Source organism: Vombatus ursinus, unplaced genomic scaffold, assembly GCF_900497805.2.
Source record: "Vombatus ursinus unplaced genomic scaffold, bare-nosed wombat genome assembly UNPS02001287.1, whole genome shotgun sequence".
NCBI classification, from domain to species: Eukaryota; Metazoa; Chordata; class Mammalia; order Diprotodontia; family Vombatidae; genus Vombatus; species Vombatus ursinus.
In genome coordinates this window covers 19,715,846-19,730,390 of record NW_020941065.1, presented here as the reverse complement: position 1 = coordinate 19,730,390, position 14,545 = coordinate 19,715,846, and the positions used below count along the sequence as shown (strand labels likewise).

Genomic DNA, 14,545 nt, shown 5'->3' with positions numbered 1-14,545 from the left:
CACATAGTAGGTGCTATATAAATGTCATCCCTATGATTATGATTGTTACTGTTATTATTAGATAAAAATATTTGGGAATATATGATTTGTTCTGACAAGCTCTGACCACCACAGAAGGTAATGCATATAATGAGAAAGAGCACCTTCATCCTTTCATCCATGTTTCCACAGCAGAATATTCCCAGCCCTGGGAAGTCCCCAGGTGGCCAATGGGTCACTCACCGGAAACAAGAAGTGTGCCAGACTTCACTCACTGTCCTGTACAGTCTCTGGGCAGGGGGGACATAGTCGCCACATCCTCGACATTTCCAGGTGTCTTCCCCTGCAACAGAGAAAGGCGACTCTTTTAGATGAGAGGCAGGATGGTGTCCCAGAGAGAACACCAACCTGGAGGCCAGGAGACATTCAAGGGTTGGCTTTGACTGTGACATCACGCAGGCCACTCTGTCTTTCTAAATCTCAGTTTCTTCATCTGTAAATTGGGAATAAGATGACTTTGGCTCTCTCACTGGGCTGCTGTGAGCCAAGTGCTCTGTCGACTCCAAAGTGCTTGAGCAAAGGTTCAGACCCTGTAGGCAGTGCCCTGCTTCACCAGAACAGGGCATCTGTTTGACGACTGAGAGCCTTCCTTGTAAACTAACTGTGTCTGGGAGAAAGAGCTTTGTTTGAGGTCCAGACTGAAAGCCAGGGCCATATTGGCAGGGATAGCTCCTGAATGTTGTTAGACCAGCAGGGTGGATGAATAGACAATGAACAGCCCAGCATTTCAGGGATGCTTTAGAGCAACTGGGGGCAGCAGCTGAGGGGAAGGAATTGCTCACAGTATCCCTCCTTGCTCCTAGACAAGCTAGGACAAAGAAGCCAGAGGAGGGCTCTGAAATACCAATTCAGCTCCCTGGATGGCAATGAGCTCAGTACATGCAGCCCCTGGACAGCTCTTCAGCTCTCCTTAAAGTGACACATGCTTAGGGTGAAGGGAAAAACCCAAGCTCCAAGGAGGGGCACATTTGCAAAATCTCATCAGAAATACTGCAAGGGACCAGAAGGGGCAGGAACTGGATGCCAGGCCAGCTTAAGCTAGCTCACCTCTGCCATTCAACTCTACAACAATGAGGAGACTGATTTGCAGTCAGCTGACAGATCTGAATTTCTACACCAAAAGAAAATCACAAAGGCCTTTGGATTCTATGCGTCTATTCCAGAGGTGAGGAACCTGTGGCCTCCAGGCCACATGTGGCCCTCTAGGTCCTCAAGTGCAGCCTTTTGACTGAATCCGAATTTCACAGAACAAATTCCCTTAATAAAAAGGGCCAAGACTTCCCTCCACATATATTCACAGTTGAAATTTCCTTTCCTGTAAACCCAGCCCAGAACCAGGAAGGGGTTGCTCCGGGTTGCAGGTTTTAAAAGCCCTTTGAGACATACAACCAGGCTGTCAGGGTGGGTCAGGGTGTAACCAGGTTTGGAATCTGGGGCTGTCGGTGCCTTTGCCCAAGGTGAGCCCATGATCCACTTATTCCAGGATAAGAGTAAGTTGTTAATCTTTTGGACTTGTTGGTATAGACGGCATCTAGCCTCTTTTCCCCCTAACCCTGGGGGAATCCAGTTACGTGCACTCAGGTACCCCATGAGAAGTCAGAGCTGGGAGGACAACATTTTCTCAGGTAACTCAGGTTTCGGATGGAGTGAGGCTTGGAATGGGAAAATGTCCTTCTGGAGGAGATTAAATGAGTAGCTTATATTCCCCGGAATCTATAAAGGCTGTATACATACCCCCATCCTCTTTGTCAGACTCTCCCTACTGCCCTGAGATGGAGGTAGGGCAAGACAGGGGACTCATAGCTCAATTTTTCTGGGGATGAAACTGAGTCAGCCCCAAGGAGGGAAGGGCTTTGCCCAGAGTTGCTCAGAGGGCTAGCTTGGATTCACCCTCCTGGATAGATGATTTCCAAGGTGGCTTAATTCAGTGAACACATTAATTGCCTACTGTGTGCAAGGGTGTGTACTAAGGGCTAAATGCACTGCTATTAAAAATGGTTTGGCCCTGACCTTAAGAAAATTAAATTTTGGTTATTGGAAGAGAGTGAGCACATTGGATCAAAAAGCTAGAGCTCCACCTGCTACAGGAACAGCCACACTTGACAGAACAAATCCCCTTAAAAAAAGGATTTGTTCTGGAAAACTCGGACTCAGTCAAAAGGCCACACTTGAGGACCTAGAGGGCCACATGTGACCTGGAGGCCGAAGGTTCCTCAACGCGGGTCTATTCCATTGATGTTGGAATCCAACCGTTCTTGTTCCCCTATGGAATTGTCCCCTCCAGACATGATGAGCCCTGTACAAAGATTAGGCTCCCGCCTCACTTCTGACCTAAATCAATCTTATCGATCTGGATCACCAAACTCAGTTCTGAATAACCTTCCTCTGAGCTTGAAGAGCCCCTCTGCTTCTGAGGACAGAGATTTGCTAGCAGGAAGTATATCAGAGCCAGTCCCTACAGCCCCCACCCCATCCCCCTGTGCCCTGCATGTTCCCAGCATGCACCATGCCTTCACTTTTCCCCCACTCGGTCCCCACAGAATCCCCACCTACCTTTTCAAAGGCAACACAAACCCAGCCTCCAAGAGCAGGTCTTCTCTGATTTCTTGGTTCTCAGTACAGACCTTCCTGCTGCCAGTGCAGACTTAACCTAATTGCTTGCATCTACTTCTCCTACACTTGTCCAATCAACAAACCTTCATTGATTAACCACCACAGTGCTAAGCACAGCATGGTACGAGGTGCTGGGAGACGGTTTAGGTAAGACATAGCTTTGACACTCCTGGAGGTCACAAACTAGATCGAGGCCAAGACCGAAGCTCAGATGATCAAAATGTGTCATATCACATGATCAGTACATTAAGAAGGAGAAAACTGGGGCAGCTAGGTGGCACAGTGGATAGAGCACCGGCCCTGAAGTCAGGAGGACCTGAGTTCAAATACGGCCTGAGACCAAACACTGGACAGCTGTGTGACCCTGGGCAAGTCACTTAACCCCAATTGCCTTAAAAAAAAAAATGCTACGTAGGGGCCACTGGTTGAAGAGCCTGGTCACGTGTACCATGGGCAAGAGAAGGCTTACCAGGCCACATTCCAGGAGAACTGGGCAACCAGTTACCTCTATACATTCACATTAGGGCACCTTTCCCTGGGCCAGGGGTGGGGAACCTATGGCCTTGAGACACGTGGCCTTCTAGGTTAAGTGCAGCCTTTTGATGGAATCCAAATTTTACAGAACAAATCTTGAGGCACTTAAGGATCTAGAAGGCCACATATGGCCTCAGGATTTGTTCTGTAAAAACTGGATTCCGTCAGAAGGCTGCACTTAAGGATCTAGAATGCCACAGGTTCCCTACTCCTGCTGGCCCGGGCTATTTCCTAGGCCTGGAAGGACTTCCTTTCCCCATCTTTACCTGATGAACTCTTATTTATCTCCTCCAGGAACACTCCCCCTCCCCCGTCTAGCCTCCTTTCCACCAGCTGGTAACCAAGTAACAAAGCTCCTCTCCTCCCAAGGACACTTCAGACCCAGGACTTCAAGGACCTTTGGTTCCATCAGTGTGGGCACACTCACGCCTGACCCAGGTGACACCCCTCTAACCTTTAGGATGTGGTCTTTGAGAGTCAACGAGGAAGACAAAAAGTGTTACCACAACCAAGAGAAGAGTCACAATACTTTATCGTCACACTTGGTGTTGGCATCTTTAAGACACTAATGGTAGGCAGGAGAGGGAGGAAGAAGGAAGGAGAGTCTTCTGGTAGAGTAGTTTTAAAATCAGGCTTTTAATATCTATCTCCCCAGTATTACCAACACAAAAGGGGAAAAAATTGGTTTCTAAGCCAGGCTTTTCTGGACATGCCCAGTTCTCCTAACATGGAGCCCTTTGCATCATGTACCACGTAGGTGGGGGCAACTTCCTTTGAATGGCTCCCTTCATCTTCTGATGTGGGCTCTCTCTGCTTTTCTCTCATAGGCTGTATGCAGGGGGTGAAGATCCCAGATCACCCACAATGAAGAACCCTGGGGAGGGGAAAGGAAAATCCTTCCCTCATCCCACTCTTTTACCCCGGGCTCTGAGAAATGGGTCTGGAGGATACTTGTTTTTGGTCTGTGTTGTCTGTTCTCAGTTTTGGGAGCCAGAGGTGATCCTCCTGGATTGGGCCATGGAGACCTTGGAGCCAGGATGGGAGGCAGGGAGGTACAATAGTCAGTCTGATATGGAAGCCCTGAGAAGCCAAGTGCCTGGGACTTGAACATGGAACCATTATTTGTCTTTGCATATCTACCCCGGTGCTTCAAAAGTATTTGATAAACTTTTGGTGAACAAAAGAATGTAATCTGAATTGTCTACTGGTTTGGTGATCAGGCACTGGTTAAAGATAACCCCAAGGTTTGGAGCCTAAGTGACGCTGGGGAGATGGTGCTATGGACAGAAAAGCCCTGAAGCCAAAATGGCTTGTTGAAAAAAGAAGGGAATCTGAGATGATGGTAAGTAGCAAAGTAGAGGAGGTAACCAAATGTTTCCAGAGCAATTAGGAATGACCTAAAAGCTGGACGACCTAGAGAGGTAATGAGCTCCCCCTCCTTGGAGACACTTGAGCAGAGGTTGGACCACCATTTCATGCTCGACCCAGCCTCACTGGCTGCTGAGGACTTTTCCAACATCTGACTTCTGAAATTCCTGTGACACTAGCCCGGAACTTGAGTGAGAAAGAGGTTTCAAGTAGAGATTGGGGAGACCTTGGGCTAGACACAGCAGTTGAAGCCATAAAAATGGGTTTGAGTTACAATCATTTTTGACTAAATTAGAAAAGGCTAAAGCAAAAGAACATGATTTAACCCCTCAGCCCGCTTCCACATGCTTGGCCACTTCCTATATCCACCCTTTATTCTTGCAAATTTATAAACACCCTGAATCTTTAGAGTCGGAAGAGACCTCCAAAGTCTCACCCTGAAGTATGAAATCCCTCCACAGCATTCCCAACACCCTGCCTCTGCTTACACACCTCCAGGAAACTCACCAGCACTTTGGCCCCAAATCCTATCCTTCTTCCAAGCTTCCCCCCTCCATTTCTCTTTTTTTCCTTTTACCCATTTTGAACTTAAATACAAAAAGAAAAAAGAAAAGCATTTCCATGTACACAGCACAACACAAAAAGGACTCAATATGAAACCATGAATCTCCATTTCACACTGTTTACTTTTTTTGAAAAACTATGTAACAAACTCTATACATCGTTTTTCAAAACTACCCTGCTTTTCTGTGCTTGCTTCTGATTTTTCTTTTGTTCTCTGCCATACACTTATTTTTATTTTTTTCTCCCTCCCTTTCCACCCTGCATCTCTCTCTCTGTCACACACACTCACACCCACACACACACACACACAAAACTACAGTCTGCATATTTCTATTCATCAGTTCTTTCTCTGGAGGTAGACAGCATCTTCCTTCATAGGTCTTTTATAGTTGATTTGAGTATTTATAACACTCAAAATGACTACTCATTCACAGTTGTTTTTAGAACAATATTGCTATTACTGTATATAGCATTCTCTTGGTTCTGCTCATTTCACTCTTCATTATTTCATGCAAGTCTTTTGATGTTTTTCTAAGATCATGGAGCTCAGCATTTCTCATAGCCCAGTAGTGTTCCATCACAATCACATACCACACCTTGTTCAGCCACTGCCCAGTTGATGGGTATCCCATCCATTTCCACCCCACTTCTCTTGATAGCACCACCATCCTCCAGGCGGCCAAGTTCCCAACCTTGAAGTCATTCTTGTGAGGGGTGAGGAACCTTGACTCTTCCTTCTGCCTCAATTCTCTATCTAATCAGCTGCCTGGCCCTGTTGATTCTACCCACACGGCATCTCTCCTCTCTCCTCACACAGCACTGGGCCTACTTTAGGCCCTCAACAATTCCTGCTACTGGTCTCTTCTTTCTCTAATCCACTTACTACTAACCATCTCCCAAACTGGTTTCTAAAGATGTAGATCTGGCCATGCCATCCCCTTACTCACAAACCTCCAATGGCTCCCTCTTGCTTCTAGGATAAAGTTCAAAATCCCCTGGCCTTTGAAGCCCTTTAAAGTCTGGCTCCCAGCTCTCTTCCCAGACCTCTTCACACATTCTCCATCCCAATCAAACCATCCTTCCAGTTATGTTTTACATACAAGACATTCTCCTGCTTCCTTATGGTTCCTCGTGACCATCACCTCTGGCTCCCAGGATCCCTGAGACTCACTTAAAGTACCACGTACTTTCCCGGGACACCCCATCAGCATTAACTCTCTCCAGATGTGCCCTGCATTTGCTCACCTACGTCTCCACTAGAATGTAAACTTCTTGAGTACAAGGACCATTTGATTTTTGTCTTTGTGTTCCACCATCTTGCATCATAAATGGCACATCACAGGTATTTAATACATGCTTGCTGATGTCAAGTTTACAGGGCAGCAAGTGGGCAGGCTGGTTGGCTGGAAAAGCGTGCCTGCATAGGCGTGATGTAAAATGGGGCTTTAGTGCGGAGGGCTCTAAAAGCCAGGCTGTGGACTTTGGAGCTTAATCGTAAAGCAGTAAGAGTCACTGGGGATTTCTGAGCAAGAGAGTGACCGACACAGTAAAGCCTGTGCTTTGAGAAGAGTGTCTGGGCAGTGGCATGAAGCTTGGATTGGAGAGGGAAAAGCCTTGAAGTAGAGAGACCAAGCTACCACCATGGCCCAGGGAAGAGGCTATGAGGGCCTGAGCTAGGGGAAGGTCAAGGTGAGGACAGAGAAGGACATGTTCTGAAGAGATGTGAAGGCAGCAGCAAGAAGACGTGCCACCTGACTGAATACACCTGACTGAATACAGGCAGTAAGGGAAAGGGAAGATCAAGGACAGCTTAGAGGATGTAAGACTGCAGTAACTAGAAGCACGGCTGTGCCCTCCACCCCCCCCCCCCCCGACTCGTTTGGAGGAGGAGGATAATAGGCTCCATTTTGACCTTCTGAGTTTGTCCTTGACGAATGGCCCACAAGTCTAGCAGGCAATTTAGGCTGAATCAGAGACAGCCTGAGGCAGTGGAAAGAGTCCTAGATGTAGAGGCAGTGGGCTTGGGTTCAAATCCTGCCTCTGTGACTTCAGCAACTTTGCCCAACAGGTCACATGGCCTCTCTGGCCCTCAGCTTCCTCCCCTGTAAAATAAAGAGATCAGGCTGGATGGCCCTTTCCAGCTCCAGATGTGTGGTCCTCAATGCAGACGTGGGAGTCTGTGAGGTCACCAAGAGAGGAGGCAGAGGGAGGGAAAGGAAGAGGCCCCTGAACAGTCTTGGGGGACACCCATGTGAAGGGGCAAGCAGAAGGGGAGGATCCAGCAAAGCAGATGGAGCAACTGTAGTCAGAGGAGAGCCAGAAGAGACCATGCCATGAAGGCAGAGGAGAAGGGAGCACCCAGGAGGCACAAAAGCTGCGAGAAGGTCGAGAAGGAAGAGGACTGATCTGATTGTTTAAAAACAGATTCTCCCTTTTATATTGTTGACATTTCAGGTGAAATGGGACCAATTTGTTTATCTTTCCCTTTCGTGTTTAAGAGTTAGGCTCAGTAACTAGGTTACTGAAAGCTTGCTCTCCTCAGCCCATAGCTTCAAGTGGGACAGAAAATCCCAGGCCCTGAGGTGCCAAAATACCACGGATCCTGGTCAGGCTGGATGAGCAGCGTTCCTTCCCGTTGGTTTGAGTGAGATGGCTGCTGCTTCTCAAGTTCCTTTGGACAATAAGAGTTGAGGACAAACACTGAACTCAGCTCAGCTCATGTACAACACGCACAGTAAGTGCCGGGCCACGTGGGAGCTGGGGAGTCAGGTGCGTGGCTCCAGCTCCGGGACAAACCAGGAAATGGAGGGGGAAGGGCAGGGAGCTAGCGAAGGGAGGGGAGAAAGATCCCACTTCAGTGGAACACCCACCAGAGGGAGGGGAATGATTAACAGGTGTTCCCCATACCGTCTTCTCTATCCCGAAGCCACTTCCCAAGGCTTGCCAGACATCACTAAAGGGAACATGAGCTGGGGTCCTCTCATCTTTCCCTCACTGACTGAAGACACAGAAAAGTTTCACTCCAGCGGCTGCTCGGCTCTCTCATTTTCCCTATTTTAAATTTTTTTAAAATAATAAGTTTTATTGATGCCTATTTACATCTCAGTCGTTTCCAAATCCCAAATTTAATTAAGAGAAGTCTCCAATGATTAAAAGTGATGGATATTCCTAAACCTGCACTGGGATAGGCATAGTGATGTGGTAGGAAAAAACTGAACAGGGAACCACAAGACCTGGGACTGAGCACTAGTTCTACCATCCACTGGCCCTGACACCTTAGGCAAGAGAGTATGCCTTTCTGAGACTCAGTTGCCTCCTCAGAAAAATGAACAGGGTTGGACTAAATGATCTTTAGAGTTCCTCCCAGCTCTGACATCCCCTGTCCTAAGGGCCTACCCAGCTCTAAGCGCTGTATTTATATTTAGAGAATTGGAATGAAGCTATAATCATGTCTCTCTAAAGCCCAAAGAGGGCAGACTAAGTTCTACAAACAAACATACTGTAGGGAAAAAAAAAAAAGCCAAACTCTTGAAGTGGATTTCTCATGCTACTTACTCCAGGCTCTGATTTCCAGCCCTTCAAGGCAGCCTGGTATGATGGGAAGAGTCAGGAGAGACCTGAGTTTGCCTCTAACACTTGCTAGCTGTGTGACCCTGGACTTATTAATGAACTTCTCTGAACTTGTTTCCTTGTCAGTGACCCAACGGGGCTCTTGTGAGGACCAAATGAAGTCAGGTACTATTCTGTCTGTCTCCTCACTCGTGGCTGTGGTTCACATTACCCTCTGTGGGAGATGGACCCACAGGAATCTATTTCTCAGCAGCTTTGGTTCACAGAGTCTCAAAGAAGAGAACTCGGAAAGCTCAAAATGAACCGTGTTTCAGCGTGAAGACTTTCCTCTCCTGAGGGATGCTTCCGGGCAGAGGGACTCAGCAAGCCAGAACCCTTCCAGCAGATATAAAAATATCCCCAAGAGACTAACAGGCTCCAGCTGTCGCTCTCCCTACCCCTCACTAACTGAAAACCCAAAAGATAAGCAGCAGACATCTGTATACGGCCTAATAGGGGATCACGGAGGGAGGGAGACTTGAACCAAGATGAACATTTTGGGGCGAAGGCCAGGAGCAGGATGGGATGCTCTCTTCAGAGTGGGTTCCCCTCCTCACATATCTGCAAAGCCTCCCAGTGTAAAGCACACAGTCCTCCTTGAACGGAAGGAAGGCAGGAAACAAACACCAGACTAGACAAACAGGAGCTAAGCAGGAAAGAAGCCTCGTGATCAGTGATGCGGAGAATGTGAGTCCAGAATGTGAAAAGGACCAGGTATAGACCTGGCCAAACCTGATGGAGTGCCGTCCTGTATCCAAATATCCAAATGTTCTTGGAGTACGCAGCCCCTCACCTCCTGCCATTGCAAATCAGGGGCCAAAGTGCCCGTCTGGCAGGCTCCACTGCCATCTCACCATCACCACCAGAGTCCAGGCCCTCATTAGCTCTCCCCTGTTGTTGTTGTGAAGTCCTGTTTGACTCCTCGTGACCCCAGATAGGGTTTTCTTGTCATTTTCTTCTCCAGTGGATTAAAACAAACAGGGTGAAGTGACTTGCCCAGACTTACACAGCTAGTGAATGTCTGAGGCTGGATTTGAACTCAGGTCTTCCTGAATCCGAACCCAGGGCTCTAGCCACTGAGCCACCCCTAGCCTGCTAGAACAGTTTCTCAACGTCTTACCAGCTTCAAGGAGTCCAAATGCTTTCAAACCATTCTGCTGACCCCAGCCAGGGTCATCTTCCTAAAACCCAGCACTCTTCTCAAAAACTTTGACTGGCTCTCCTCCAAACCCCTCCTTCAAAAGAGAAAATTTACATTTCGAAGATATACAACCAAGGCCCCCATCACGTGACTGTTCCATTATTCCCACAGAAGAACCTTTTGCTCCTGCCAAAGCGGCCCGATCTCTGTCTCTCTGTCTCAGCCTCACTGCCCTGCTCATGCCGCTCCCCTTCCTGGCCGGGCCTGGCTCAGCCTCTGCCTCCTCAGGCTCATGACCTCTTGTTCCTCTGAACTCTTCCAATCCTGAGATCTGAAGCTGGAAGAAGGCCCCTAACATTTCACAGAGGAGGAACGAAGACCCAGAGAAGGCGACGGGCTTGGCTAAGGTCATAGAGATCAGTCAGAACGTGAACCAAAGTCCTCAGATTCCAAATTCGCCTGTCCACCTTGCTCTTCTATCAATTAATTGCAAGTACTGTTTGGCACTTTCTCACATGCTATCTTGGGACACGTCAATCTATTATTTGGCTCGTCATGTGTGTATTCAATTCAGTTCTACATTCATTTCTAAGGCTCCTACTATGTGCCAGGCTGTGGGTTTACAGAGACAACACTGAAACAATCTGTGCCTTCATGCACCTGCCATTCTACTGGTGAGAGATCACATGGGCATGAGTAAAGAAATACAAAGTAATCACTAAATCAACAGCATGCATTTATTATATAACATTTTCTAGAAGGAGAGGGTGCAGGAGGCAGCCTGGGAGTGCAAGCACTGGGCCTTGGTCACGTCGCTAACACAGGTGCTGACTGACTTATGATAGGCTTTGCTCTGTCCCACAAGAGGAAGCAAGGCTGTGCTGGAGCACAGGCTGGATGCAGGAGAGCCCAGAGGCTGGACCCATTTCCAAGTCTGACTCTCAGGCAGCATGCCAGATTGCTGAGCTCCTTCTCCTTTCTCACCCCTCAGAAATGAGATTCTGCGGCGTGCCCCCTCCCCGGGGCTCGGAGAGGCTCTTTGGGCCGGACAAACAGGTTCGATCACTGCAATGCCAGAGGACCTCTGACAGCTTTGGGGTCACTTTCCCAAGTGCTCGGAGTGGGGCTGGCGGGGGCCAAAGACACTTGGGCGGGGGCGGGGGGGGGGCTAGGCGGCAAAGGCAGAGTCCTGCGGTCGTGGGAACCGGGGAAAGGGCGAAGGGATGGGAAAGCGGGCTGGCCCCCAGCCCTGGCAGCGCAGCCCGGAGCAGCACTGAGGAAGTGACTGAGCCCGCCGGCTCCTTCTAGCGAAGGAAGTGACCGTCCTGGCCGGTCAGGCAGGAAGCAGGAGTGGGCGAGGCTGCCCCCCCACATCAGCGGACCCTCGGGGGCCGCCCTCCCCCCCCCTCCCGGCCCCGGTCCGGCCGGTTCGGAACCGCCCGCCGAGAGCGGGCTGCGGGGGGCAGGAAGCAGGGTGAGCCCGGGCCGGGGCGGCCAGCCCGGTCAGTCCTCGGGCCTCCCCAGGCTCCCGTCCGTGCTCTCCAGGGAAGGGTCCAGAGCTCCCTATGCCCCAAACTGTGCCCCACCCCCCCCCCGCTCCTCACTTCTCGGCCCCCCCTTCGGAGGGGGTCCCCCCCGATCTGTCCTAGAACCTCCCCCACCGCCGGACAGGCCCCGGGGAGGGGGCGTCCGTAACCCCTCCCCCAGCCTTCCTCCCCACAGGGATGAGCGCTAACGGCCCCCCCCGTCTTCCCCCAGGAGCCCCAATCTCCCTTATTCCTCCCTCCAAAGCGTCCCATCACCCCCGTAGAGACGCCCCCCGCCCGAGAAAGCGCGCACCCCCAGTCACCCCCAGCCTCCCCCCAGACGAAGCCCCTCCCTGGGGGGCCTCCCCCAGTCTGCTCCTTCCAGCCCGGGGCCTCCCGGGGTGCAGGTGGGAGCCCCTCCCAGGCGCCCCATCCTGTCACGCCCTCCGCCCTCATCCACCCCGGCTCCTTAGCCCCCCATCCCCCTCCTCAGCCCCTCCCCCAGGTCTCCTCCTCCCTCCATCTCCGGCAGGGCAGGGCAGCGCGCACTGATTAGGTGCCTACTACGTTCCGGGCGCGGGGCTAAGCGCCCCTCCGCGGTGCCCATCCCCCTCGGGGGCCCCGGGAGGACGAAGGAGGTAGGGGGCAGGGCTCCACTCACCGGACACCCCGTCCATGGCTCCCCGCCGCGGGCCGGCTCCCCGAGCTCTCCCGGCCGTTACCTCAGGCGACAAGTGAGCGCGCGGAGGGCGCGACCGTCCCGCCTACGGCGCCCCGGGAGGGCCAAACCGCACCTGGCTCCGGGCGCCGCCCGGGGCTGCCGCGGCCCCGCCCCCCGCGACCCCGCCCCCGAGCCGGCCCCGCCCCTCCGTCCGTCCGCGCGCTCGCGGCGCAAGCCCCGCCCCCTGAGCCAACAAGAGCCCCGCCTACCGAGGTGTGCAGAGTCCGCCCCTGCGGCCCAGCGCCCCCTAGCACCCGGACGGCGCGGCGCGCTTCCTTGCCAGCCATTGGCATTAGCCTCGCGGGTCGAAGCAGTGGAGAGTCTCCACTAGGGACTCCGACACGCACCGTGCGCTTACTCAGTGCTCGTTGAGTGACTGACCCAAATAAGAACCTTGGAAGGCATCTGAGTAACCCCCTCATTTTACAGTTGGGGAAACTGAGGCCCAGGCAAGGAAAGGGCCTGGTCCCAGATGACACAGAGCGCACGGCCTGCCCCTCCCTCTTGAGTCCGGGTCTTCTGCCTTCCCTTCTCCAGGTGCTGGATGCTCCCGCCCACAGGAACCTGCTCCCTTTGCAGAGCGGGGTCACATGCAAGCTAGTGCAAACCCAGCATTTGAACCCAGGTCCTCTGACTCCAAATCCGGCCCTTCCTCCCTCGGAAGCACCAAGCTTTCCTCCCAGTCATTAGAGGTCCCTGAAGTTAGGGAGGGGGGAGAGGAAGGGTGTCCTATCCACGAATCAGTCAACAACCATTAAGCACCTACTGTGTGCCAGCTACCATGTGCTGGGTAGTAGGGATGCAAATGTGAAGTTCAAAGTCCTTGCCCTCAAGAAGCTTCCTTTCTAACCTATACACACCATACCCATACACACAAAACAGATACAAAGTTCAGTTGGTGAGTCAATGCACACTTATTATGCAGCTACTATGAGCCAGACGGTGTGCTGAGCCCTGGGGATAGGAAAAGAGGCAAGAGACAGTCCCTGCCCTCGAGGGGCTTACAGTCTAACAAGGAGACAACAGGAAAACAACCAGGTACAGATAGGACCTACTAATGTCCTCAGCAGAGAGGAGCAGGAAAGGCTGCCTGCAGTAGATGGGATTTTAGCCCAGACGTAAAGGAAGCCGGGAAAGCCAGGAAGTGGAGGGACGGCCAGAGAAAATGCCCAGAGCTGAGAGGGTGACGGGGAGGTGACGATGCAGGAGTAATTCCGAGGTTGTGAACCTGGATGACTAAAAGGAAATAAATATAAAATAATACCAAGAAAGAGAGACTGAGAGTAATCGGAAGGTTCAGAAAAGGCCTGGTATAAGAGTTGGCCCATGGATTGTGCTGGAAGGAAGCAGCTGGGGGGTGCAGTGGATAGAGCACTGGGCCTGGAGTCAGGAAGATCTGAATTCAAATCCAGCCTCAGACGCCGTGTGACCCTGGGCAAGTCACTTTACCCTGTCTGCCTCAGTTCCTCACCTGTAAAATGGGGACACCCTGGAGAAGGAAATGACAAACCACTCCAGTACCTCTGCCAAGAAAACCCCACAAAGTCCGTGGGATCCACAGGGTCATGTAGAGTCAGACATGGCTGAATAATAACAAGAAGGGATTTTAGGAGGTGGAGATGAGGAAAGCAGGCACACCAGATATGAGGCCACAATGGGAGATGGGGTATGTACTGTGGGGTCTACCAGAGAGAAGGCCAGCTTGGCTGGATGCCGAGCGTGGGAGGGGAGGTGGAAACTTGGACAGAAGCTCAACAGAGGAGTTTGTCCTTCCTCTCTGCCGCAACGGGAAGCTGCCGGCTGAGAGTCACAGGCACTTAAGGAAATCCATCGTGGCAGCTTCACCCTGCAGGATGAACCCAAGGCAGGGAAACCAACTGGGAGGGTGTAGGAATGTGCTAGCCAAGAGGTGCGGAAGGCCTGAACCAAGACGGGAGCTGCGTGGCTGGGGAGGAGTCTGATTCAGCCTGCGCCCAAACTCAATTCTCCTAGCTCCCCGTCCACCCAGTGATTGGGCATCCCTCCTCAAACGCTCAGGGGCACCGTGTGGAAGTCAGGGGTCCATGAATGGTGGCGGTATTGTTGTGGTCTGAGAGGTTGGGACTCCTCAAAGGCTGCAGTACAGGATGGGGTCATCTGGAATGAATTCACAGACTTGAGCATTCTTTAAGTCAAGGTGGCAAAGATTTATTGTTATACTTTTCAGCAGGCAAGGATTTTTAAGGAACCTGTGAGAGACTGGGGAGAAGCTAGGGTTTATATGGAAAAGGAATGCCAGGGATACTGATTAGGTAATCCAAAGGTCCAGGTGTCTTTGGGAGCTATGCATGGGGAAGTACAGGGAGTATACCAGACAGGGAGAGAGATGACAGAGGTATGGATCTTGGGAGTCTGGCAGGAGGAAGAGTCCTTGGGCCGGCCAAGGACAAA

At 51.4% G+C, this 14,545-nt stretch overlaps 1 protein-coding gene across 1 annotated transcript in view; it reads right to left on the bottom strand.

Annotated features, from left to right (window-relative positions):
- Positions 1-12,138, bottom strand: part of LIMK2 (LIM domain kinase 2) — a 67,028-nt gene extending 54,890 nt beyond the window's left edge. The window contains exons 1-2 of the mRNA XM_027863814.1: positions 12,056-12,138; positions 223-322 (exon numbers count right to left, since the gene is read on the bottom strand). Of these exons, the coding sequence (XP_027719615.1) occupies positions 223-322; positions 12,056-12,071 (116 nt within the window). The 5' untranslated portion in view covers positions 12,072-12,138. The remainder of the gene's footprint in view (positions 1-222; positions 323-12,055) is intronic.
- Positions 12,139-14,545: the final 2,407 nt, after the last annotated feature.